The 26,885-nt window shown below is 40.2% G+C and overlaps 1 protein-coding gene across 3 annotated transcripts in view; it reads left to right on the forward strand.

The window, feature by feature from the left end:
- LOC150091173 (phosphatidylinositol 5-phosphate 4-kinase type-2 alpha-like) overlaps nucleotides 1-26,885 on the forward strand; it is a 327,817-nt gene that overhangs the window by 192,415 nt on the left and 108,517 nt on the right. For 2 of the 3 annotated variants that reach the window (XM_090374555.1, XM_090374551.1), the window contains 2 exons: nucleotides 1,546-1,692; nucleotides 26,477-26,515. In XM_090374555.1, coding sequence (XP_090230681.1) covers nucleotides 1,546-1,692; nucleotides 26,477-26,515 — 186 coding nt within the window. Of the gene's footprint in view, nucleotides 1-1,545; nucleotides 1,693-3,492; nucleotides 3,538-8,672; nucleotides 8,694-26,476; nucleotides 26,516-26,885 lie in introns of all 3 variants that reach the window. The other variant, XM_090374545.1, reaches the window with a different exon arrangement.

Below are 26,885 nucleotides of genomic sequence, written 5' to 3' on the forward strand. Positions count from 1 at the left end.
TATTACGATTATTTATTGTGTTTGGTAATGTTTTGGTTACAAATGTGTGTTCAATCTTGGGTGGTCGGTACCTAACCCTATTTTTCCCATAGGGCCTGTTGTTTATATTGCACGATTTTGCATTACACGAGAGTTTCTAGGAACGCAACTATCGTGCTATACGAGGACTGACTGTACGATGAATATTTATAACATTATACAGTGTAGCAAATCTCTTTATACTGGAATATAGCAGATTCCACAGTGGGATGGATACAAATTCCTTTATTGCAGTTGATATTGAGGTTAAAAAAAAAAATATGCAGTGCTTCTAGCCAGGAGTGTATTCAGGAAATTTGGGAATTGTCAGTGTTTGAAGATCATTACTAGTGTGGGGGTTGGGTGGGGAGGGTAGTATCTTTTTTTAATCTTCTTTCTTTAAAAAACAAAAGTTTAAGCATTGTTGTACAAGTAAAGCACAGTCTTTATGTAGCAATGAGCAAACTAGGTTTGCTGCTTAGTGCTAATTATCTTATATTGTAGAAGCCCTTTGCCACCCAGTTCTCCCTGTATTGCATTACTCTAAAGACATTACACCAGTGGACAAGCGTACTGATTTTTATTTAAAGTATATCTAAACATTATCCAGACCATGGTCGAGATTCTTATTGGAGTTTCATCAGTGGATAAGTAGTACCATGAAGACCCAAACAGCCCAATGATGAGATATCTACAGTATGTGAAATGTAAGGTAGTGGAGCAGATAAAAATCTGAAGTAAATTTAGGCTGTAAAGCCTCATGTTACAACAGCTACGAAACATTGTGCATAAATAAGGAATAACTGTTTATGTATATAGCAATATGCACTAGGTTTCTACTTAGTTCATTGGTCTCATATTGTGGAGGTCTTTTGCCATTGGCCATGCCTTACCTATAACAATGCTTTATAGTTCTCATAGCATGAGGTTTTATGCCGTAAATTACTTGAGTTTGTGATCTTCTCTGTTCTGCATCTCACATATTTTTGATATTTCTTATCATTGGGTTGTTTTAGGTGTTCACTACCTAATTTACCCACTGACAAGACTCAAGTAAGAGTCAAGCCAGTCTGAGTAATGGTATACACTTCAAATTAAAAAAAACCATATATTTCTCTATTGGAGCAGTGCTTTTTATTTAGAGTAATGCAATCTGAGGCAAATTTTGGTGTAGGAGTTCCATAACATGAGATTGATGTACTAAGTACCAAATCTAGTTTTCTTATTGCTGCATACATAAATAGGCTATTCTCTACTTGTATGATACATTTTATAACTCTTGTGGCATGCCACATTTTATGCCTTAAATTACTAAAAGAGTGAAATAAATTACTAGAATCAGTGTAGATTTATTTTCTTATTGAAAACTCACACTTTTTAAACTACTTATCTTATCTGCCTACAAGTACATTGTACTTATTACTTGATTTTGTAGTATAATAATTTTATTACATTATATAATAGTTGAATTTATTTTACTGTTATAATTGATATGCATATTTTGTGTGTTTTTTTTTTTTTTTTTAGTATATTGTAGAAAGACATGGAAGAACTCTGCTACCGCAATATTTAGGCATGTACCGGCTCACAGTTGAAGGTGCTGAAACATATTTGGTTGTGATGAGGAATATATTTAGTAGTTCACTTGGTGTTCACCGGAAATATGATCTCAAGGTGAGAATAAATTTATTAGAGTACAGTTCTGCATTTATTCTATTTGTTTTATTGCATTATCTTCAAAAAAAATAAAAATTATATATATATAATCCAAAATTAAAGAGAGATATAAATTAATAAAAATATATATTAAAAATAAATAAGAAAAATAGTAGGAAAGTTAACATCAGTGGCGGCAGAAAAGCACAATGCACTACATGTTGCTTATAATAAGCTAAATTAAAATAGGATATTTGTCAGTGGCATGGCAAATCAGTAGAGTGAAAAAGAACTTAACCAAATCAAATAACATAACAATAACACAAAAATATATATGGGGGAAATAAAGAAGAAGAGGGTAGTGTTGAAGCAACGTTCCTAAAATAATTTAGAAAATTAAGCCAATTAAAAGAAATTTAGCAGCACTTCCCTGAAGGCACCTGTTTCCAAATTATGTGAAATCTCACTAAGGTGGAAACGTAGACTAACAACATTACATGACCAATTAATGAAATAAAATAATTGACTGACCATTATGCCCCATCTCGACAGAGGACCACGAGGCCAATAAATATCAGGGAATCACTGCATTTCGAACGCATAAACAAATCTATGCAATGACGGAATGATACTAAGATCAAACCACCGATGCAATAGATTTGAATAGCGGTGGTCCTTATGCAGCAAAAAATAATAAAACAGAAAGCCTAGTACTCGCATGGCCAAACCACATCACTGACAAAACAATAGTTGAACTGAAAATATATAGAAACAAATTAGGCTATAGATGGCGGTACGAACACAGCATTAGCAGATCGTCACGCTACCCCTATGTAAATATAATCCAATTAATCCAAAATTAAATAGATATAAATTAATAAAAATATAATTAAAAATAAATAAGAAAAATAGCAGGAAAGCTAACATCAGTGGCAACAGAAAAGCACAATTCACTACATGTTACTTATATATAAGCTAAATTAAAATAGTATATTTGCTATTAAGATTATATGATTGTCTACATTTTTTTTTTTTAATCAACAGCTACTGTTCTTAAAAGATAATCCAATTTATTTACATTAAATACAGAAATCAAATAGGATAATTGTAATAATCCATTATAAGTTAAGCCATGTAATGAGTCATCCAGATAGATAATGTACTCTAAGATAGCTTCATATTAGTAATATTTCCAATTGTGACTTCATGAAAAATTTCTGCCACTACCATTGCCATGTAAGAGACTGTATATCGAATCAGAACCTGATAGTCAGAAAACATGATTTAACCAAGTTCCACTGGGAGATGAACATTGGTGCCAGATTGGCAGGGATATGTAGCTCAGAGACTGCTGCCCAGAGGTAAAACTATTAATTCTGCCCTCCCACAAAATTGTGGCTCTGACTTCTTAACCCCTTTGCTGAAAGATGCCACCATAGAGGCATCTTTCAAGGCAACGTTCCATGTCACAGAGCAGCAGGTGTTGGACTGTTGACTAGTTTGAAAAGTATTCCAGCAAGTTCTCTGTCCTCCCACAGTCACCAGACTCATGTAATCTCAGCTGGGTTGAAATATGTTGGCCATCCAGTACCATTGAATACTCAGCAGCTCTGGATTAATTTACCTGAGGACACACTCTGTTGCCTTATAGAGTCATAGTGCAACGTGATCAGGCTGTTCTGGTCACTAAGGATAGCACAACCAGGTACTAGTTAAATGTAGTGCATAGCCGTATCATTGTGCATTTTCCTTCATCTGTGGTTGGAGATATGAGTCAAAGTAGGAATACTATTTGACTCCAGAATGAAAACAGCAAAGAGTAGACTTAGTGCAAAGAAATGCTTGATCATTTTGAAACACAGGGTCCAAATTTCTTAAATCAACTGTTGACTTCTGATGAAACTTGGATTTTTCACTATACAAGTTTCATCACAGATCCAGGGACAAAACGGCAGTCGAGCGAGTCAAAGTATTCGATTCGCTAAGACCTAAGAGATTTCAAGCTTCTCGTTCGGTTGACAGATAAATAGTTCTTGCCTTTTTTGACATAAAAGGTATTCTTGTTACACATTTTCTATCTTGTGGAACAGCTATGAATAAGGAAGCGAACTCTGAGGTTCTCTGAGTAAAACTTCATTGTGCCATTTGTGAGAAACGTCAAGAACTTTCTGGTGTGAAATGATTTTTCCCTCAAGATAATGCCAGGCCCCATAGACCATTAGAGACCATGAAATGGTCTCTAATGGTTGGCAGCAATTTGCCTTCCAGTATAGCCAGGTATCCATTAGCATTTACGGAACCTTTTATAAACTGCAGGTGACCTACTCTGATACGAAATGCACCCCCCCCCCCCATATCATTTGGCTGGTAGGGAATTTCACTATAGACACCATACAGTCTGTATGGTATTCTTCACCACGTCTACGGCAAATCGTTTGTCTCCCATCAGAGCCATGCAGGTTGAATTTTTTTCATGTGCATTGTTTACCTGGGGAAATGGTGGCGGTGGTGTAATTGCTTTAGGCGATGTTCTTCTGGGATACCCTGGGTCTGTCTGTTTATCCATTTGCTGGGCACTCTGACGTCTACTAGCTACCTAAACATCAGGGAGTGCACCTGCTTGGGCACAGTGAAGCAGTTTTCTGAAGTTTTTTGTGCTCCTGAAAATCACTTGATTTTTCTATTCCATGTGCTGGGCACTGGCATCTACCACCTGCCTAAACATCATTGCTGACCAAGTACGCCCTTTCATGGCAACGGTCTTCCCTCTGGCAGTGCCGTCCTTCAGTAGGATAATGCACCTTGCCACACACCACCTGGATTGTTCAAGACTGATTTGCAGAACACGAGGAAGACTTCCTTGTGTCCTTGCCCTGGCCTCCAAATTCCCCAGACATCACCCCCATCAAGCATCTGTGATTTGTGTTGGCACAGCAACTCCGATCTGCTGGTTACATGTTGGTACCAGATACCACAAGACACATTTAGAAATCTTGTAGCGTAGAAATCTACAAGCTGTTTAGGCTGCACATGGTGGACCAACATCATATTAGGTAGGTGGTCATAATGTTTTGGCTCATCAGTGTGTGTGTGGGTGTGCGTGTGTGTGTTTTTTCCCACACATGGGAAAAATGTAATGGTAATGGGGGAATGTAATGGTGTGTAATGTAAATTTAACATTAATGCATAATAATTAAACTAAATAAGTAAGAAAACAAGAACTCCTTGACTTATGGAAATTCGACTATACGTAAGATTTTGCCGGCTGGTGAAAACTTAAAAAAATCATGAAAATGTATTTTGCTTCCCGTAGTAATAAATGGATTTATCGTAAAAATATAATGTGAACCCAAAGACAATTTTTTTTTTTTTTTTTTTTAATTCCTTCCAATTCCTTAGAAGTTGACAATTTCGCTATGTTTCTAAGCTGTTTATCTCTCTTTAATATAGTGGTCGGCAACTGTGGCTCACAAGTCACATGCGACTGTTTGAACATGTAACTTTGGCTCTTTCACTTTTAGCCCACATGAAGAAAGTTTGAAATGGAGTTAGAGGACTTAAAAATTGAGGACATGTGTAGTGCAAGACTAAATTTAGCCTTAAAACTGAAATTGAGGATTTGGAGTGGCAAAAGCTGCCTTTGCAATTCTACATAAATGGATGCCGATAGATGAGTTGAAAAAGCAAGACCAAATTGTGTTCGATGTGTGGTGTATCTTACCGGACATGTATATAAACTTGAAAATATTTGCATTTGGACTGCTCTCAGTTTTTGGTTCGATGAATTTCTGCAGGAAAATATTTTCGGACATGAACTTTATTATAAATTAATCAAGAAACCGTTCGAACACTGCGAGTCTCAGCATGCTTAAAGATGAAAATTACAGCATACTTCCCTGATGTTGAGAGACTCGCTCAAGAGGTTCAGAAGCAAAAGTCCATTAATTAGAAATATTATTAATAAATAATATTTCAAAATATATATTTTTTAAAAAAACATGTTCCCACTATTCCATTTCTTAAACTCCCTCCCCCCAGCTTGAGCTGAAGTGTGGTTCTTCAAATTCTCTTTTTTTTTAATTAGATCAAAAATGGCTCTTCACTCAAAAAGGTTGCCGAACCCTGCTCTAAAAGGTCATATTTATAATGGAAATTGCACTACTATAATGGAAATTGCCCTTTCATCATTATCATATGTTCTGTTATAAGAATCAATTTTGAACGCCTTTGTGATATTTTTCTAAAGCAAGTTTCTGGAAGTCACTACCATAAAACAATTTTCACTTTCCGGTTTATTGGGCTTTTCTGTTAGCGCAATCTATTATGAGCGGCAGAGGTGTATTGCTAAAAAAATAATACTGGAACGCTCGTTCTCCAGAAGACTATATGATAATGCCACACTGACTGTACAGTAACTGAATCAGACTTCAGACTCGTGGTTCATAGAACAACCAGTTCTAGCATTCAGCTCATGGCGAATCAAAATGCAGCGTTCGCACGCATCACAGTATATCTCATTCGTTGGATCTCTTTATCTAACACATTGTACTTTAGTAAGAAACATTCAACTTTCATTGCGAAATTTATATTTTTGTTTTTAAATAAATTTTTGAAGAAATCTATTAATTTTAAAGATTATTGTTAATATATATTTTTAGTAGCAATGGGTAAAAGAGATATTTTTCTCTCCTGTTTGATTATTCCATTGTTTCATAATATTAGGTGTGTAAATTTAATGATTTTCTATAATGACATTTTAGAAAAAAGTAGTGGAACGTCATTCCGGTGCGTTCCAGCCCGAATACACCACTGATAAACGGGAAGTAAATTTGATCTTATTGCATTTGCGATAATACCGATAACTGGAATTTTGTGGGTTTTTACGTTACAGTATTGTTGTGAAATGAGTTCCGCTTCACTGAAATCTTCAATCATATAAAAAACAAATTTTCAGAAACTTCTCTTTATTTCTATTTACATATTACAATGTTGAAAAGAAAGCGACCAACGAAAAGTGCAAGTGGTGGTAGTGCCAGGAAACGAAACAAAGTTGATTTAGAAATGAAAATGATTAAGAAGTATGAAGCAGAACAAAGTTTATCATCTATTGCAAGGGAATTAGGTCTCGCTGCTTCAACAGTGAATACTATTTTAAAGGACTGTGTGTGTGTGTGTGTGTGTGTGTGTGTAAAAGAACATGTCAAAGGGTGAAGTACTTAAGATCAACAGTGATCACAAAACAGCGTTCAGGTGCTATTATCAAAGAGGGAGCATTTGTTAATATTATGGATGGAAAATCAGATTCAGAAGTGATTTCTCCTGAGTCTAATGGCCATTCAGGCAAAAGCAACAAGTATTTATAAATATATTAAGGATAAGTACGCGAAGCCCAAGCCAAGTTCGTGACAGCAATGGGTGGTTTAATAGGTTCAAGCATCATGCTGGTTTCCAGAACATTAAAGTATGTGGTGAAGTCGTCAGTGCCGATTCTGCAGCTGCAGAGAAATTTTGTGTTGGAAAAAAATTATTGATGAAGGCAGCTATTCAATGCAGCAAATTTTTAACGTTGACAAGACTGCTCTGTATTGGAAAAATGCTGGATCGAACATACATTGCCAAGAGGAAAATACAATGCCAGGTTTCAAGGCTTCAAAAGATAGAATCACGCTCTTGCGTGGGGCTAATGCAGCAGGAGATTACAGCTTAATGCCCCTGTTTGTGTACCATTCTGGAAATCCTCGCGCATTTAAGGGCATTAATAAAGCCACCCTACCCATGCATTTCTGATCGAACCAAAGAGCATGGATAACAGATAACAGTATCTCTCTTTGAGGATTGGTTTAAATGCTACTTCATTCCCGAGGTTTAAAAATATTGCAAAGACATTACTTTCAAGATTTTGCTTCTATTAGATAATGCTCCTGGACATCCTACGCATCTACATGATTTCTATTTGAAAGCGAGATTCATAGTTTTACCTCCAAACAAGACTTCATTCATCCAACCTATGGTTCAGGGTGTCATTTCAAATTTAGAAGCATACTATTTACTCACAACATTTGCTCAGGCATTGTCTGCGGTAGACGATGAGAAAAATTTTACGTTAAGAGACTTTTGGAAATCTTAAGATATTTACCATGCCATCTTAAACATTAATATGGCCTGGCAAAATTACTAAAAGTTGTTGAAATGCCACATGGAAGAAAATATGCCCACGGCACGTAAAAGGCTTCAAAGGATTTGAAAAAGACGAATCATGTGAAGAGGTTACAGATAAGATTGTAAAGGTTGCAGAGCTACTTCAGTTGGCGGTTAATGCCAAAGACGTGGAGTAGTTAGTAGAGGAAGAAGAGAAGGAATTATCTAACGAAGAATTTATTGGCAGCGATAGATGAAGCTCAAGATGGACCAAATGAGGAGCCGAGATGATTCATCACAAGAGACAAGGCAATGGTGAGGTTTGAGAAGATGGATCCTGACAGCGAATGATTCTTAAAAGTTAAGAGGGATGAATGATATGCTTGCTTGCTACAAAGAAATCTACAATGAAAAGAAAAAAGCCACTGTCCAGTCATCCATTAATGTTCTTTCATAAGGTTGAGAGTCTGACCCCTTCTAAATCTGCACAGCCCTCAACCTCTGCAGCAGTGTACTTATCAGCTAAAGACGTTGATTCTGGCAATGATGCTTGAGAGGTAAAACTTACTGACGTTATACCTGTCTCCTCTCTTTTTTTTGTCATTTTTCCTGTGCATGAGATAAAAAATTGAATAAATACAATAAATAATTCGATTTCCATGTTCGTTTGAACATTTCTTTTTTCCCCCATGCTTACTGCATAGCGCGCGTGCGGCCCCGGACATTAAGGGCATCACAGACCTGTTATTGCTCTGTCTCGTGCGGCTAAACGCCGCTTGTCTGCATAAGCATGGGGGAAATTCCAACTTGCGTAAAATCCGATTTACGTAGAGTTCTGCTGAATGCAACCCTTATGTAAGTCGGGGAGTTCCTGTATAAAAGTTTAAAACTAGGGTTAGTGGTGTACTTAACTGTAGCATTTATGGTTTGTGTTCTTTCTCTCACACACTTACACTCATTCATTCTTCTGGCTATTATTTCATTTGTTTGACTCTTGCACTGCACTGTCTGGGCACCTCAACTTACTATTATTCTTCAGTTGTGGCAGAGGCCTACCTGCAAGTTTTTGCAGGCCAGGGGAGAATGCAATGATAGTGTTTGTGTTTTTAGTATATATAAAGTAATGTAAATTATTATTATTAACTTTGTATTCTTTCAGCCAATAACATTTCTCTTTCACTCATTCCCATTCATCGTTACACACACACACACACACACACACACACTCTTCCACCAAAATTGTCATGTATTCCATTTTACCATAATTCCTAATTCACTGTTTCATTCAATACCCAGCTCATTCATTCTTCTTTAATTCTATATTAAATCCCCTTACTACTAGCTTACTAATATTTTTCAGCTAATCTGCTTCCCTGGCTACCTGTACATCTCCCTCCCCTACATGATTATTTGGTATGTGACCCCAGGTTCATATACACCTGGGAGGTATCCAGGTCAATTCAGTTTTGTCGTGTCAGGGTGAAGAATACTACTATGCTGACAGTTTTTAAGTCATTGTCTGGGTGTGGTAGGAAACATGGGTGATTTTAACTGTTAATTATTATTTAATTGCTGGTGGGCTGAATTGCCTATCTTTGGATAGTTCTGAGCATTTTGAATACTTTGTGTGAAGGTTGTAAAGGCTTTATAATTTTCCTCTTCTATGATGAATAGAGTTCTTCTCCATAGGTGATAATAGTAACATTGCACAGAATGTGATTGCCAAGGTCTTTCTTTTGAGCCCCCAGTCCGCTTGACTGATTCTGGCAATTCATACTTGCATAATTTCTCACTTTCTTCACCAAGTAAGTCAAATGGGGGTAAAATTTTGAATTTTGAATCGAAGGCTACTCTAAGATATTTTAGTTCTGTTACCATTTTTATAGTAGCTTTGTTAATTTGATTTATGGACATCTTCTTATGTCAAAATTGCCTTTAGAAGTATTTGTTTGATGTTGTCAGGCGATATTTTGAACATGTGCATTTGTGCCTGCAGTTGCAAGAGGATGGAATTTGTTCTTTGCTCTACAGCCACTCATGCGTTATCTTTTACAAGGAAAATCATGTCATCTGCAAAGGCCAGGCTTTCCATGGAGCCCAGATCCAAAGCCAGAAATTCATCCAGAACAATGTTCCAGAAGAAAGGGCCAAGGATTTAGAACCCTGCGGGCAGACTTTATTCACAGAGAGAGACTGACACGCGTGTCAGTCTCTCGTGCATACTTAGACACTTCTGTCTGTAAGGCAGCTGTTTATTACCTTATAGACGTTTTGTGGAGCATTTGCTTGGCAGAGTCTCCTAAGGACACTAAGCCACCAGAGTGAGTCAAATGCCTGAGCAAAGTGAATAGAGATTGCCAGCATATATTTCTCCTCTGAGCTTTTAACTATTGTCAGTAGGTGGTGCATGGCATCCTCCGCAGAATTTCCCTGCATAAAACCATTGTGATTATTGGAATTAAAAACTATAAGAGGAAACCTCATACCTTTTTTATGTAGGACTGGAATTCTCTCAATCCTCACTGTTGAAGGATTATGTGATTATATGAATAATACGAGATTATTTATACTACCAATGTATGAGTAATTCATACATATGTGTAACTCACACATATGAGTCCAAAACTCATGGACTTTTACATGCATGTGTGAACAGTAATTCACACATTGGTTAGTATAAATAATCTCGTATCAGGGACTCGATAGATTTGCAAACGAGTCCCTGACATCGTTGGCAAAAAACATTTTACTTCTTGTGAGCACGGAATCTACCCAAATAAGTTTGGTCCCTTATAAGAAGTTTAGACAATTTTATGTTTTTAAATATTTTAATTCGATGTACATTTATCTTGTGTTTCTTATGGATTAATTTGACAATTGTTTTCAGTTCTCATGTTAGCATACGCCATTGGTTGGTTTTTTTGAGGGTGTTGATGGCTGTCATCTTCCTCTTGCTTTTCTTGAAGCGTTATGTTGGGGAATGAAAATTGAATACATGACAATCTTTTAATATGTATCTATTTATATAATTTTAATGTAGTCTTTGTATTTGAGTGTATTTGATATATTAGGCGCCTCCGAAGCCAGGTGGGAAGGAGCAGCAGTGCGTAGCACACGCTTCTCGATTAGACCGGGGTTCGAGCCCGTCACCACCAAATACGGACGATGCGGAAAGGTCAGGGAATGACCACCGCATATCCCGGAGCAATATGGCCTTAGTTGCTAATGCTTCTAAAAACCAAATAACAAATAACAAACAAACGTATTTGATATTAAATATGGGACAATTATCATATAATCACATAATCCTTCAACTGTGAGGGTTGAAAGAATTCCGATCCCACATAAAGGTATAAGGTATCCTCTTATAGTTTTTAATAATAACTTTAGGACATATTGAGCTTTAATGCTCTTACGATCTTAATTAATGATTATTGGAATGTAAACCTGATACTTTGTAGTATTCAGATGATCTGCTATATATTAGTCTTTCTTATATTTTCCCTAGTACAGGGAGTAGGGCTATTGATTTAGTATCAGTAGGGGATAAGATTTTTGAGAATTAATCTTAACAGCTTTTTTCCATATTTTTGGGAATATACCTTCCATCATACACTTATTGTATAGTGCTATTAATTTGACTGGTGCTATTTCCACTAATTTTTTGATACTCTCAACCTCTAAGCTATATTAAACTAGTGCTTGGAGTGTGGCAATTGGCAATGCCTTCCAACATCCAGTTTTACAGGAAGCAGAGGGTAAAGGCATGCAAACTAGATGGGCACTTCCAACGGCACGTTGGACAACATTAGCTGGCATTGAATGCTTGCCAATGCTATTGGAGGAGTTGCAAGCATCAATGCCTTGGCATTTGTATTGCCTGAGGAGAAATTCTCCCCGTGCATGGGGAGAATTTCTCCCCATGGAGAATACGATTTTTGACTGAGAAATTTATTTGTGAGGTGGAAAGGATGCTTGCCTTATACAACACAACATTAAAGGATTACACCAACAAAGAAATAAAGGCAAAGTGTTGGATTAAAATTGGTAAAGAAATGTTTCCAAACTCGGATGAACTATGTAACGATGAAAAGAATCAGAAAGTTCAGTTGTGAACCTTATATTTATTGTAAATAGTACTGTTTCATTATTGTTCACTTGTGCAGACAATTTATTGTTAAGACTCCTCTGGTTATCTTTGTACAGAATCATGAATGTATGTAATTTAAGTTAATAAAGAACCTTCTTATTAAATAAGATGAAAACAGAAATCGGAGAACTACTGAGGAATATCCACTGCAACAATAGAACTAATATTGACGAAAAAGAATCTCGCGTGATCTCTTTCTTCTTCCAAAATGAATTTTGAACCTTTTGTTTCAAACATAACTTTGGTGTTTTTCTGTATCAGAAATAACTTTATATTTTCTCTCTTTTATTTTTATTTTTTTGAAAAGTATTTAGCGTTAGCATTAGTAGAGGCATATGAGGCAAGAAAGCAAGCTTATGCAGCATCAGCTAAAAAAAAAAAAAAAAAATCACACCATTCCCTCCAAATACCTGTCCAGTTCCTCCTTAAATTTATTCAATCTATCAACTTCCACGACGACAGATGGAAGTTTGTTCCGGCAATTAACCACCCGCTGGCTAAAGGCAAATTTCCGCACATCCATTCTACATCTGTCCTTTCTTAATTTGAATTTATGCCCCCTTAGGTTCGTAATCTGAACAAGTGGAAGGATCCCATCAGAATTCAGCATGCTCAACCCATTCAAGGCCTTATACACCTCAATCGGATCACTGTGCAGGTTCCTAGTCTCCAGTCACTGCAATCTGCAGAACTTAACTTCCTTTTCCCTGCTAGCAAAATTCCTATATATCATTGAAAAACCCATGACCTGCCCTGGCAGCCTGTCTGCATTGCTCAGAAAACTTCATATCTGACTGCACAATTACTCCCAGGTCTTTCATTTTCTACCACCTTAAGTGTAGTACCACACAGTTGGTACGTTGGGGTTACTTCTACCCATATGTGGTACTTTGCATTTGTCAAGGTTAAACTTCAGTTGCCACTTCTTAGCCCATCTGCCCAAATTATCTGGATCCTGTTGCAGTAGCACACTGTCATTAACAACCCTCTCAACCTTTGTATCATCTGCAAACTTCGACATTAAGCCTGATATACCTTCATCAATATCATTGATAAATATACAAAACAGTGGACCCAAAACCGAACCCTGTGGGACTCCACTAATAACATTAGTCCACGAAGAGCAGCACCCATTGATTACCACCCTCTGTCTTCTCCCACTTAACCATCCTTTTATCCATTGTAGCAACTTACCCTTAATATCATTCTGCTCCAATTTGTACAATAGTCTTCCATGCGCAACAGTGTCAAAAGCTTTCTGAAATCCAAATATATGATATCAAAATTATTTTTTGCATCCAGTTCCTTTGTAACCACATCATAATATCCTATCAAATTTGTCAGACAAGACTTTCCCTTAAACCAGTGACTCCATTATTTTACCCAGAACAGAAGTTAAACTAACTGGTCTGTAATTACTCGTGTTACCCTTCGATTCCCCCCTTTGTGAATTGGGGATACATTTGCACATCTCCAGTCCGTGGGAACCTCCCCTGAGTCCAAGGATGCTCTCATAATTATGGCTAAGGGTTTGCTTAGTTGCTTTGCCACCTCCTTTAATATAACTGGATGATCCCATCCACCCCAGGTGCTTTTCTTATGTTTAACTTCAACAATTTCTCCTCCACTTTGCTCTCAGTTATTACAAAATCATTAAGTATCCTGCTACAATTTGATAACCTTCTGCCATTTTCAAACCTTAATAATTCCTTGTGTGAATGTAGATGCAAAATACTCATTCAGTTATGACTCATTCAGTTATAGACTTATGTCCGTTCAGTTTGTTTGCTATCTGAGCAGGATCATCAACAGTCGAACCATCGATGTTAAGTGGACCAATCAGATTCATCCCCTTCCTTTTGATAACCTTCTGCCATTTTCAAACCTTAATAATTCCTTGTGTGAATGTAGATGCAAAATACTCATTCAGTTTGTTTGCTATCTGAGCAGGATCATCAACAGTCGAACCATCGATGTTAAGTGGACCAATCAGATTCATCCCCTTCCTTTTAGAGTTTATATAAGTAAAGAAATCCTTGCTGTTTTTCTTAGCATCTTTTGCCAAGGATTTCTCATAATCTGCCTTCGCCTGCATAACCTCCTTTGTGACCTGATTACAGACTAGCTTATATCTGCCATAGGCTTCTGAGTCGCTTGATAATTTATATGCATCCCATGCATTTTTCTTTTCTATTACGAGTCTCATTAGTTCATTAGATAACCATTTAGGCCTAAACCTTGAACAATATTTCTTAATAGGCATGAAACTTTTAGTAGCATCCATGATTAATTTCTTGAATGCTTCTCACTTAGAATTTACTGTTGGTAACATCGTCAGTTGATCACACTGTACAGAATTTAAAAACTTTCTGAGACCACTGTACTCACCTTTACGGAAGCAAAAACCCTTTCGTTTACCCCTAATGGTAATTAAATCTTTAAGTATATCCCACATCAGTACACTGTGATCACTGCCACCTAGTGGTTTCTTTATCTGCAAATTCTTAACACACGAATGATCACTGCTGATAACCAGATCAAGAGTATTACTCTCTCTGGTTGCCTCTCGAACATGCTGCTGCAGAAAACAATCATCCAATAAATCCACAAAAGTCTGACTAGTGTGTGAGTGACCAACCCACAAGTTCCAGTCAATATCTGGGAAGTTAAAATCCCCCATTATAAGACATTCTGATTTACTAGCCCACTTTATTTCTCTGTACAATTGTTCATTGTACTCATTCAAGTCATTAGGTCTATAACACACTCCTACTCTTATTTTTGCTTACGCAATACTTATGTCACACCAAACTGACTCAACACTGCACTGTTCATCTATATCAACTGGGTGCACTTCTTTTTATTTTATGTTTTTCTTAATTAGCAGCATAACACCTCCTCCCTTTCTATCCTTTCTGTACACATTGTAATCCCCAAATTCCTGTTCTGCATTCCTTATGTCTGTGTGACACCACGCCTTTGATGTCTTGACCAACACTTCAAATTCATCAAATTTATTTACTATACTTCTAGCATTGGTATACATGCTCCTATTCCTAGTTACCCTAACTCATCCCATATACCCACCTATTTCACGATGACTGCCATCCGTCCCTGAAACCCCCAACACCCCTTGCTCTAGGTCGCTACTTATTCTAATAGAAGTTGTGCAAGAATCACCTTCACCTCTGCCTACGGCTACTGTTAAACTATTAGTCCTTGTATCCCCCAAGCTAGCAGTTTTCCCACCCACCTAACACTGTCTCGATAGCATCTGCCAATATTCTTGCACCCTTTCTATTTTAGTGTATCCCATCCCTGTAAAAGCAGTCTCTCCTGTTAACAAGTACAGACCAGGCTGAAAAAAATTCTATCCCTTGAGCCTTGCACAATCTTTCCAGGGCCGAATTGATTGACAAGGCTCTCATCATATACTCCTTTCTATCGTGTCTGAGCAGAATTGCAGACACTGTCAAATTCAACCATAATTCTCGGCTTTTTTTCAACAGTGACCTGTACTTGTTAAGTAATTCTGCCGGTTTCCTACTCTTAATATCATTAGTGCCAACGGGTACAACTATATCACCTTTTGTGTCCTTAAAAGATGATATCCGCTCTACAACGTCATCAGCCTTTGCCACTGGCAGACATACCCTGGTCCTGTTCCACCTATCCTTTTTACAAAGCATATTCCCCGTTTCCCTGACAATAGTCACCAACAACTACTAGTTCCTGTGGGACCAGCGCATTCTGCCTTGGGGGTTGCCGCTGTGTTGCGTGATGACTAAGTGCAAGCTGTGGCGTTGATGTGGGCAGCTGAGAGCTTGATGGGCCCCTCAATTTAGATCCTTCGAGGGCATCCACCCTGTCCTTCAAGCTCTCATTTAGGCCCATAACAACGCTGAGTTGTCACCTGATTTCCTTACATTCCTTGCAGCGCACACACACACACACAAAGACATCCCCCATGGCAATATCATGTTCCGTTCCAGAGAGTTTGGCAAACATTTCACAAGTTGCACATTTTTTTTAGGCTGTGATGCATTGAAGAATCGCCCCTCCCCTCAATTCTCCCCCGAGTCACAGTACTCATGCCACTTTGTTGCCATTGCTTTGCTGTTCTAGTTTGGGGCATGGTATTTTAAATTAATAAGATCAGTAAATGTAATTAAATGTCAATACTACGCTATCTTTTTTTCTTTTTTCTTTTTTTTTTTTTTTTTTGTAGTTGTTGGCGCATCGGCTTCTGTGGCCATAATGCACCTCCCAAGGTTTCTTTTGCAGTACTTTGATCCAAGCCCGAGGCGGGATTCGAACCCGCAACCTTTGGGTTGCTAGGCAGGTACTTTACCACCCGGCTAGCCCGATCGGCACTACGCTATGTAATAGAAACAGTGAATCATATTACGCTGTATAATTATACGTTAGAGCTAACTAGTTACCTCAATTAAAAATTTGAATTCCCTTCCACTATATACAAAAACAATGGCTGCAAGATTCGAACGAAATAACGGTTTTACATATATTCTTCTTCTTCTTCTTCTTTGGTCCTTAGCTGGCAGCTAGGGGAGGCGGTTGGCCACGCAACCAGTATGCTGCTGTAGGTGCCGCAGGGTTTCGGACTTGCTCTGTGATGTTCTTCCATACCTTACGATCCATGGCTTCAGTCCTGGCCTGGTTAAGGTCGAGACGTCGGCTCTTCAAGTCATCTTCCACTTGCTTGGCCCACGTTTTCCTAGGCGCGGTCCGTTGGATGCTCCATTGGGTGGGTCGTTGTCTCCAAAGGAGTGTGGATGGTATTCTGTTCGTGCCCATTCTACATACGTGGCCAAACCATCTGAGCCTTCGCTTCTGGATTTGGTCGGCAATGGTTGGTTGCTGTTGGCATCTGGCGCGGATGGTATCATTAGTGATGCGGTCGCGAAGAGAGATGCCCAAGATCTGCCGCAGGCATCGCATTTGGAATACCTCAAGTTTGTTCAAATCTAACTTGAGACAAATCCATGTTTCCGATCCGTAAAGAAGAATGGGCAGGATCAAAGTCCGGAAGAGTCGGATTTTAGTCTTTGTGGAAATGTTGGTCCTCTTCCACAGACACCATTTGAGCGAGGCGAACGCAGTGGCCGCCTGTCCAATTCTGCTGTGGATTTCCATGGTGGATGCAACTTTCTTCTCCTGGACCAGCGACCCAAGGTATTTAAAGTCCTGCACTTGCTCGATCTGGACGCCTTCGAGATAGATGGTGGCTTGCGACCCATCTGTTGTCAGGGCCTTTGTCTTACCAGCATTGATCTTCAAACCGTATGGCCGGGCAGTGCGGGCAATGTCGTAGAGGATGTCCGTGGCTTCAGCGTCGTTACCGGCAAGGATAGCACTATCATCAGCAAACATCAGGTCAGTCACATAGTGATCCTTGTCATATTGTATGCCCTGTCTGTTTCTGAATGCTTGCCTCATAATGGCGTCGACCACGATGTTGAAAAGCAACGGGGAGGCTACATCCCCTTGGCGGACTCCAGTTTGGATGGTAAATTCCTCAGATAAATCGTTCTGGATGCGCACCTGGCTGGTTAAACCGTTGTATGCAGTTTGGAGGAGTGTGATGACTTTTCGAGGTACATGTTCAACCTCTAGTAGTTTCCATAAGGCAGGCCGGTTAACACAGTCGAAAGCAGACTTAAAGTCAATGAAAACAATGACGGTTCGCTGTCCACACCGGATCCTCTCCTCCATCAGCTGACGAATGGCAAAGATTTGATCACAGCATCCTCGCCCGGGTCTAAATCCTGCCTGTTCTTCTCGACTGGTTTGCTCGCGATGTTTTTGCAGTCTTGACTGGATGATCTTCATAAAGACCTTTCCGATGATGGAAAGGAGGCTGATGCCATGGTAGTTCTTGCAGTCCCGGTTATCACCTTTCTTGTGGATCGGTACGATAATGGCTTTCCTCCATGTTAACGGAATTTGTTCAGTGCACCAGATGGTTTTGAGGAGTGAGTGTAGTCGGCGAAGCAGTACATCTCCCCCGGCTTTGATCGCTTCTGTGGTGACTTGGTCCACTCCTGGTGCCCTGCCATTCTTCAGGGATTGTATGGCTGCTTTCACTTCTTCTACTGTAGGCTCAACATCGACCATGGAGACCTCAGGGGGGTCGATCGAGAGTGCTGTTGCTGGCGGTCCCTGAGGTGGGTCGTGATTATACAAAGCTTTGAAGAATTCACTCCACCGTTGCAGGCGTTCGGATGGTGATCGCACGAAGGTCCCATCAGCATTCTTGATGTTGTCACTAGTCAATTTGGTCTTTCCACTCAGACATCTGAGGGTGCGGTACTCGTTTTTGGATGCCGCCACTTCAAGATCGTCTGCCACTTGGTTCCAGTATGCTTCTCTTTCTGCTGTCATTCTTTGTCGGACTTCTCGGTTTAGCTGCCGGTACCATTCAAAGTCGACCAACTTTGCCTGTTTCCGTTTGTCCACGAGGTCGAGGCACTCGTCTGATATCCATGGTTGTGTTCGACGTCGGGCAGGTGGACATAGGGGCTTGGCACATTCCAGGATGGCATCAGAGATCTGCTTTTCTTCTTCATTTATATCCTCGGGCACAGCCAGCATCTCGAAGCGGTTGGATAGGGCGATCTGATATGCCTGTTTGTTGGCAGCATTCATTAGCTGCCTCCAGTCCAGCTTGGCTGACCGAGATGATCTTTTTGCATGCCGTAATTTGAGCGGCACCTTAGCCCGGATGAGGTAGTGATCAGATCCGCAATCAGGTCCCCTCATGGCACGAATGTCCATGAGTGATGAGCGAAATCTGGCATTGATCAAAATGTAGTCCAGGATTGCTGAGTCCTTGCCAGATGGATTTCGCCATGTAAGTTGATGTTTTTGAGGGTGCTGGAAATGGCTGTTTCCAATGATCAGGTTGTTAGATGCGGCAAAGGACAACAAACGTAAGCCGTTGTCATTGATCTTCCCATGGCCAAACTTGCCCATTGTTGTTTCCCAACCAGATCTGTCCACGCCAATATGGGCATTAAAGTCCCCTGCGAGGATGATCACTTCTGTCTGCGGAATTGAATCCAGCGTATGTTGGAGCTGGTTGTAGAAGTCATTCTTGGTCGGGTCCAGGCTAGTCTCAGTTGGCGCATAGGCGGAGATAATATGGGTCTTGATGGTGCCCTTGACAGTAAGGACTGCCAGGCGGTCCGATATTGGTTGGAAAGCGATCACACTACTGGTGGCCTGAGCATCGACCATAAAGCCCACTCCTGCTTCTCGTTTCTCACCACCAGAGTAGAATAGCATAACCGCTTCATTACGTGCTGGTGGTTGGATGATCATCGTTCCAGACCCGGTGAGTCTTAATTCGGATAATGCCGCGATTGATATCTTGCACCTAAGTAGTTCTTGGGCTGCGAAAGGAGGAGGGTGGTCATCCTGCCGAAATGACCAGAACCGGGAAACCGGGGAAACTAGGCAAGAAACCGCATGAAATTCGGAACAAGCTCTTACAACAATGTTACCGCATCCGGGGTAGCCGATGCGCCAGCACTGGGGACCCAGGGTACTGGTGTGAAGTGGACCACTGGCCACAGAACAAGCTGTTATAACAATGTTACCGCATCCGGGGTAGCCGATGCGCCAGCACTGGGGACCCAGGGTGCTGGTTTACATATATTAAGTAGTAATCCACAAAAACTCTTTATCTAAATTAAAATAAATATAACCAGCGTAACTATAACTATAAGACTACGTATTAAGTACAATATAAAATAACAATTATGTAAATAAAAAGGTAAACAGTTATCACTATAGTGAGATAGCTATAGTGCCTTCACTCAATATGCACACACCTCCTCACGAGAAGACTGACTCTCCCGCATCCACCACCACAACAGCAACAACCATGAATAACCTACTGGTACGAACTTTGACCGAATTGGATTATGTCTGGAAGTCGCAACCCCTCTCTCACCGGCCTCGAGAATTCACTGCCACCAAGTGCCATTGACAGCAAACACAATACAAACCAACAATTAATTGTCTCAGGAGAGCAAAAAAAAACAGACTGACCCATGAAAGGTGCACACCTGATATGTGGAATCCCCCCCCCCCAGATGGGATGCAGTCACTCATTTCTACTCAGCTGAACTGACTGCGATGTCCTCGGCGTATACAACCTGGAACAATCTGCTCCTCAGTGATTAGACACAAGTATCATATAGATGGCACCACCTCATCAAAGGATGAACACCCGCCCCATGATGGAGCCCCCGACGGGTCATAGTCCCAAGAACAACTTTCCAACCAGCCGATGAGCCACCAAATACGGAGGATGCAGAAAGGTCAGGGAGTGACCACTGCATATACCTGGAGCAATATGGCCTTAGTTGCTAATGCTCCTAAAACCAAATAACAACCACCAACCAGCCGAACGAGTATGCAGAAAGCTCTGCAGGCGAGGAGGCGGTCCCTCGTCTCCTCTCTTCGCCTCATTTCTTCTGTCTTTCTACCCCTAGTCTCCTCTCCCTCTCTATCTGCATGCCAGCGTATACCCCACAGATCAAAATTTAATATGATCCAAATTAAATTCGCCCACAAAATTCTGCCACAAAATAATTTTTTTTTTTTTTTTTTTTTTTTTTTTAGGTCCTAACCACTGAAATCTCAGGAAACTAGGTGGCACTCTGGACTTGTCAGAGTAAACTAAAACTGCTGGGTACCTGGTCTGCCTCCACGGGTTGTAGTGCAGACAACGTTGGGCCTCAGTAGGCATCTGGTGGCTAAATGGCCGGATTAACAACAATACACAACACCACACACCTCAAGATCCATATACTTTTAAATCTCTGGCTTTTACAGTGAACTGTATCACACAACAATGTAAAATATGCAGAGATCAGTTAAACCCCTGGTGCCGTTTGACCCTAAACACACTTTACGCTTTGAGACCCTACCCTGGGGTCGGTCAGCCAGAGTTCTCTTCCCACTGCCATGACCCGGCTCCTTGTTCTAGTAACAGTAACTAGTGGTCTGCGGTGCTCCACAGACTTTAAGCTAAGTGGCCAGATAAACAACATAACCCACACTAAGCATACACTAACATATACTATCTGGCTTTGACACAGTACTGTTTTGCTTCACAAGAGATCAAAATGTGGAGTTGTGGGAAGCCACTGGTGCTGCTTGTCAGATAACACTATCACTGAGACCCTACCTTGGGATTGTTTCAGACAGTTTCCCCTACATGGTGGCTGTGTACCCAGATGGTACTGTACTCCGACAAGACAATGATACACATCACAAGGCCCACATTGTGCAAGAATGGTCTGAGAATCATGTCTAAGCATTGTGTGCTCCATTGGCCGCTAAAGTTCCTTTACATCAATTCTGTCAAACATTTGTAGTATGCAGTAGAATGCATTTGTCATTCCATGCCAGTGCCTTGCCTCTTTGATGAACTCCAGGATGTCCTTCTGTCCAGCTGGTTCAGGATACCTGTAAACACTTTCTGCAGTCTTGGTGCAGTCAGTGCCATGCTGAGTTAAAGTGGTTATCGTGGTATAAGGCAACCCAACATGCTATTAGCTAGGTGATTAATGTTTTGCCTTATGAGTCTGCATGCACACAGTTAGCTTTGCATTAGCAACACCTACCTAACACATCATGGGGCCACTTATTGTCCATAACACAACCTGCACACATCTTGATATGGACTCTGCAGTGTCTTTGGGTTGTTTTATGGCAGTGCTACTCATGTTGCACAATGTGCAACATGTGTAAAATGCCATTATGCTGGGCCTTGTGGCATGACTTGTTGCCTTGCTGATAGCTACTAATACTTGTCTGGATCCACTGTCATCATGAAGGGGTGTAGTAGTAGTACTGGTGGCATGTGATGCAAGAAAGCAAGTGTACGAGCTTATGCAGCATCAGCCAAAAAAAAAAAAAAAAAAAAAAAAAATCACACCATTCCCTCCAAATGCCTGTCCAATTCCTCCTTAAATTTATTTAACCAATCAACTTCCACAACGACAGATGGAAGTTTGTTCCAGCAATTAACCACTCGCTGGCTAAAGGCAAATTTCCACACATCTATTCTACATCTATCTTTTCTAAATTTGAATTTATGCTCCCTTAGGTTTGTAATCTGAACATTGTGCAAGAATGGTCTGAGAATCATGTCTAAGCATTGTGTGCTCCATTGGCCACTAAAGTTCCCTTACATCAATCTGAACAAGTGGAAGGATCTCATCAGAATTCAGCGTGCTCAACCCATTCAAGGCCTTATACACCTCAATCAGATCACTTCGCAGGTGCCTAGTCTCCAGCCACTGCAATTTGCAGAACTTAAGCCTCTCTTGTAAGAGGATCCCTTCATTCCCCTCACCAATCTTGTTGCCCTTCTTTGTACACGCTCAAGCAAATCTACATCCTTCCTAAAATGAGGCCTCCAGACCTGTACGCAGTACTCAAGGTGTGGCCTGACCATTGCCTTATACAGAGGGACAATCACCTCCTTTTCCCTGCTAGCAAAATTCCTATATATCATTGACAAAACCCCATGACCTGTCCTGGCAGCCTATCTGCATTGCTCAGAAAACTTCATATCTGACTACACAATTACTCCCAGGTCTTTTTCATTTTCTATCACCTTAAGTGTAGTACCACACAGTACTTTTCTCTCAGGTTACTTCTACCCATGTGCAGTACTTTGCATTAGTCAAGGTTAAACTTCAGTTGCCACTTCTTAGCCCAACTGCCCAAATTATCTAGATCCTGTTGCATTAGCACACTGCCATTACTGTCATTAACAACCCTGCCAACCTTTGTATCATCTGCAAACTTCGACACTAAGCCTGATATACCTTCATCAATATCATTGATAAATATACAAAACAACAGTGGACCCAACAGCAAACCCTGTGGGACTCCACTAATAACATTAGTCCACGAAGAGTGTATTTGATTGGCAACCCTCATGGGTAGCACAGTTGGTAAAATCATTGTCCTTCCCCCACCACCGGGTGGAAAAGACCTAAGTTTGAGCCCCGTAGATGACGTGAGAAATTTTTATTGACATTTTTCACAATGTGGCCGAGTTAGTCAGCCTCAAGCGAGGGTAGCATGGTTTTTCGTCCAGAAAAATGAAAAATCAACCTCAGAATGCACGCAATTTACAGACAGTATACATAGATAAATATGGCCTTAGTTGTTGATGCTCCTAAAACTCTACAACAACTGGTTGGTGTAGAGTTTTAGGAGCATCAACTCTGATCACCATAACTTAAGTGTACAGTTTTAGGAGCATCATCCTCTGATCACCATTAATCAATGGCTCAATTTTAATTGAGCCATTGATTAATCAGAGGATGCAGGCATGCCACAGAAACAATGACACCACTGCATCCAGGTGCCATGAATGGTCCATTTTGTCATTTTGCATTTCTCCAAATGCAGATACAACCATCAGCATGATAGAGTGGGAAACTGGATTCATCAGACCACAGGCGAGAGATTTCCACATGTTGGTGCTGACATGCCCCTGCCAGGTGCAGTTCCTTGTGTTCTACAGTGAGCATGGGTACCTCTGATGTAAAGTTGTCATAGCCTATTTGAGCTAATGTCTGGTGCATGGTCCATGTAGATAGTGGTCTTTCTGTTTCTGTGTTGCTTTGGGTAGTTAGCTGAGTCACTGCACTGAGATCACTGCACTGGATCATTGCATCTCATGTGATATACTGCAGTGAGTATATCACATGAGATGAGATATACTCACTGCAGGTGTCAATCATTTTTGGCCGTTCCACATATGACATTTGGCTGGTTGTTGGTCAATCGCTGTTGAGCCAGTCACAGTGGACTCATGACACTGCAGAATGGTTGCACTTAACCATATTGGCTGTTGTTGAGATACTGGCAACTGCATGTTGTTTTTCCCCCACAATCATTTCATGTTCAAAGTCCAAAAAATCTCTATGTTGACCCATTCTTCCTCACAGACACTGAAAAACATGATCACCACACGTGCAAGCTACAATCTTATATCGGATGTTCCTGACTTTCAGCCTTCATTACAGATCAGTCTATTTCTACAAAAGGGGATGTTGCTAATGCAAAGCCAACTCAGCTTGTGTGTAAACAAAAAAAAAAAAAAAAAAATAGTGATTTCAGTGCGCCTCTCACGATCGAGCTAGAGTCGGACAACACCATATCATACTTAGACACCCTTGTCCGGCCCGAGGGCACGTGCTTAAAGACAACTGTCCATCATAAACCTATGTGTGCTGGCCAATTTACCAACTTCTGGTCAGCACACGTACGTAGCCATCTTCTTGCCACTGCACGAGCCTTGCTAACTCGTGCCTGGACACACTCTAGCTCTGTAAATGAGAGGCGCACCGAAATCGCTAAAGTCAAGGCGGATCTTACAAGGTGTGGCTATCCCATCAATACCCTTGACAGGTGTGACCTGCACACATGCGACCACGTAGCGGCCAACACAAACATCCAAGGTGATGACTCAGCCACGAGCGCCTTTATCCCATACTACCCTAACCTATCACAACAGGTTTGTAGAATCATAAAATCACATGGGATAAAATGCGTACAACTCCCAGGCAGAAAATTACAATCCCTCATCTCTAAGGTAAAAACACCTGTCCCCACCCTACTACAAAGCGGATTGGTCTACCGCATCTCTTGCCGTGACTGCACTAGCTGCTACATCGGGGAAACTGGGAGACGGCTCGAAAAACGCCTTTCCAAACACAAAAGAGCAATCCGCTTAGCGGATGTGGAGCATTCAGCTATTGCCGAACACTTTTGGGCCACCCACCACGACATTGACCCACACCGCGATGTCATGATTGTGGATAAGTCTCGCCATTATTGGCGGCGCGCCTGATTGGAGTCATTAAACATCAAATGCTGCAATACCTCAGTGAACAGGAACAGTGGTTGTCAAGTCCACCCTATCACCGAAACAGCAATCCTGTCCATTGACAAATGCTGGCCACGTCCACATACATCACAGCCACAGGCTTCAACATCCAACAATTAATCATGCACTTCATGTACAAGATTGGCAGTACACTCCCTCATGCTCCACTCTAACTGTAAGTTTAACTGAAGAAGGTTGACTAAACAACCGAAAGCTTTTATTTGTATGTATCTAATCTAATATTTGTGTATTTCCTATTATTGAACTTGTCACAATCTATATTTTTGTATCCGTTTCGCCCTGAGCAACTGTAATTTAATAATAATACTGCACATCATTACTTGATCTAGAGAGAGGGGGGGGAATTAATTTTAAAAAATTAATAATTTTACTGACAGTAAAAACTTGATCCATTTTATTTGTATCATCTCTGTTAGTTATGCATCATCACCATGCAGAAACCTTGATAGCGGTTCACATTCGCCAAGCTAAAAAATCTTATGGCATCAATTCTGAGATCTAGCGTTGTACTGTGTATAGGGGTGTAGCTAAGGTAGGATCAGCAGGTACATTGTACCCCCCAACACCAAAATCTAGTATTGTGGTGCCTTTTTTTGTGAATCTACCTGCTGACAAAAAAAAAAAATCCTGGCAACGTCACTGACTGTATATTTAAATTAAATGCAAATAAGTGGACTTGTAATAAAAATGAAAGTAGATATCACTAACATAAAAATCTGTCCTGTGCTATGTTAAGCATAGCATTTCCTGTTTGCCAAGTTCTGAACAGGTGTACAACTTACACTTGATTCCAAAACATCTGAGGCGCCTCCGTAGCCAGGTGGGAAGGAGCAGCAGTGCGTAGCACACGCTTCTTGATTAGACCGGGGTTCGAGCCCGTCACCACCAAAAACGGAGGATGCGGAAAGGTCAAGGGAATGACCACCGCATATTCCCGGAGCAATATGGCCTTAGTTGCTAATGCTCCTAAAAACCAAACAACAACAACCAAAACGTCTGAAATCATTCCTGCTCTAAACCTGTGTTATAGGGGCAGCCATTTGCAGAATAATCATCCTGGTTTATAAGGCTATAGCCAAGCTGACTCATAACTTCCTGTTGGATTGACGTTCAGATTTTAGATCTATTATGAGATATATTAATATTTTCAAGGAAATTTTTGTTCAATCTTCTCTTCTGTTTCCTGACATTTTGTGTAGGTTTTCCAGTTTCTGTATAGAGAAATAAAAAACTGTAACAAAACCATATATCACGATATATTATTTTGCTGTTTAATGATATTCTGTCATAGGTCCAGAGTTGCCTTTAATTATCAAACTTTGTTATCTGTGGAAGAGCATTAATGACAACCTAAATGTAACTAGTTTCTCTTACCCAAATTTCAATATAGTGGATTAAGTATATAGATAAGGGCTTAGTGGAATGATTTTTGCATTTTGTTATTAGTTTTATGAGTAATGCAAATCACTTGTTTAATTGTTCCTCATGAATTTTGCGAGCTTGTGATTACACAGATGGATTTTGCTTTTTAATAGGATGTTTGTTTATAGGGCTCAACAGTTGATAGAGAAGCAAGTGAAAAGGAAAGGGTAAGTATTTGAAATTTTTGAGTTACTCCTTTGGAAATAATCTATCCTAAAAGTATTTAGACAAGTGAACTCTGTTAGTTTTATCGTTATCTCTAAACTGTATCTGACACTTGTATTACTGCAATACCTGACTGTACTATGGCTGACACTATGGCTTGGACTTTTGTCCAAGTCTGAGGTCAGGGTGAAGATTCTGTTTGTGGCATTTTTGCCACAAACAGAATCTTTTGAGACCGAACCCAGTGGTGTGCTGATAAATTTTTAACAACTGGCTCGCAAAAAATAAAAATAAAATAAACAAGACCAAGAATATATGTGTGTATATTTATAAGTTTTACTGATTTACAATTTGGAATACAAAAATTTCAGG

This window comes from Mastigoproctus giganteus, chromosome 1, assembly GCF_048544385.1.
Source record: "Mastigoproctus giganteus isolate SK-2022 chromosome 1, ASM4854438v1, whole genome shotgun sequence".
NCBI lineage: Eukaryota > Metazoa > Arthropoda > Arachnida > Uropygi > Thelyphonidae > Mastigoproctus > Mastigoproctus giganteus.